General features: G+C 41.4%; 1 protein-coding gene across 1 annotated transcript in view; it reads right to left on the bottom strand.

Moving 5' to 3' along the window:
- The window catches only part of fsbp (fibrinogen silencer binding protein), a 4,863-nt gene extending 4,144 nt beyond the window's left edge, over window positions 1-719 (bottom strand). The window contains exon 1 of the mRNA XM_020623609.1: window positions 637-719. Within this exon, the coding sequence (XP_020479265.1) occupies window positions 637-709 (73 nt within the window). The 5' untranslated portion in view covers window positions 710-719. The remainder of the gene's footprint in view (window positions 1-636) is intronic.
- Between the last annotated feature and the right edge of the window lie 33 nt (window positions 720-752).

The raw sequence follows: 752 nt of genomic DNA, 5'->3' as shown, positions 1-752 counted from the left end.
TACTTGCGCCGCTGAAATATAATCCTCTTCTGCTTCAACATCCTCGTTCGCTTCTGATTTATTAGCTCTTTTCCCTCTTGGAGGCATTTTAATAGTTGTAGAATTTGTTCAAAGACTTGAAAATGTAGAAGATGTGAAAAATCGTAGAACAGACAAGAGGAGCGGTAAATACGTCTGCATAATTGCACATAAGAGACAGTTTCAGGTTGAGCTTTGTACAGTAGATGTAATTTAGAGCACTTAAATATTCTACATTTTAACATGTATGAAATTGTTTATATAAATGAAAACTCTGGATTTAATTGACAAAAAGGGTAGTTGATGGCTGGCATGCTGTTAATTACATCATTACTATTATGTCCTATTGACAACAAAGCTGGCTTAAGTTTAGGTTTCATCATAATTGCTGACGAACCTGAGGTTCAGTTAATCTCCACGAAGGAGGACTGTCCACACTGTGCTTTACAGTTCAGCATGTAGCCTAATGGGGAGTTTATGAAAACCATGTTGGAGCCAGAATACACACACAGAGACGATTCATTGGTTAGTGCCACACGCATCCGTAAATATTCTTAGACAGGTTGCTTGATAAGCCTTTTAAGCTGCTGTCCGGTTCTAAAATTGAAGCAAAGCTACCTTCCACTAGCTTGCGGACCGCCGCTTTGTGGCCAGCTCCCCCTGCGTGGCTGGGGAGAGCAGCCTCGCCCATGGTCTGAAGTTTGATTGAATTACAACAGGCCCTACATCCGGCG

This window comes from Monopterus albus, unplaced genomic scaffold (genome assembly GCF_001952655.1).
Source record: "Monopterus albus unplaced genomic scaffold, M_albus_1.0 scaffold305.1, whole genome shotgun sequence".
Lineage (NCBI taxonomy): Eukaryota > Metazoa > Chordata > Actinopteri > Synbranchiformes > Synbranchidae > Monopterus > Monopterus albus.
Note: the sequence above shows the minus strand (reverse complement) of the source record. Positions and strands in the feature narration are given on the sequence as shown.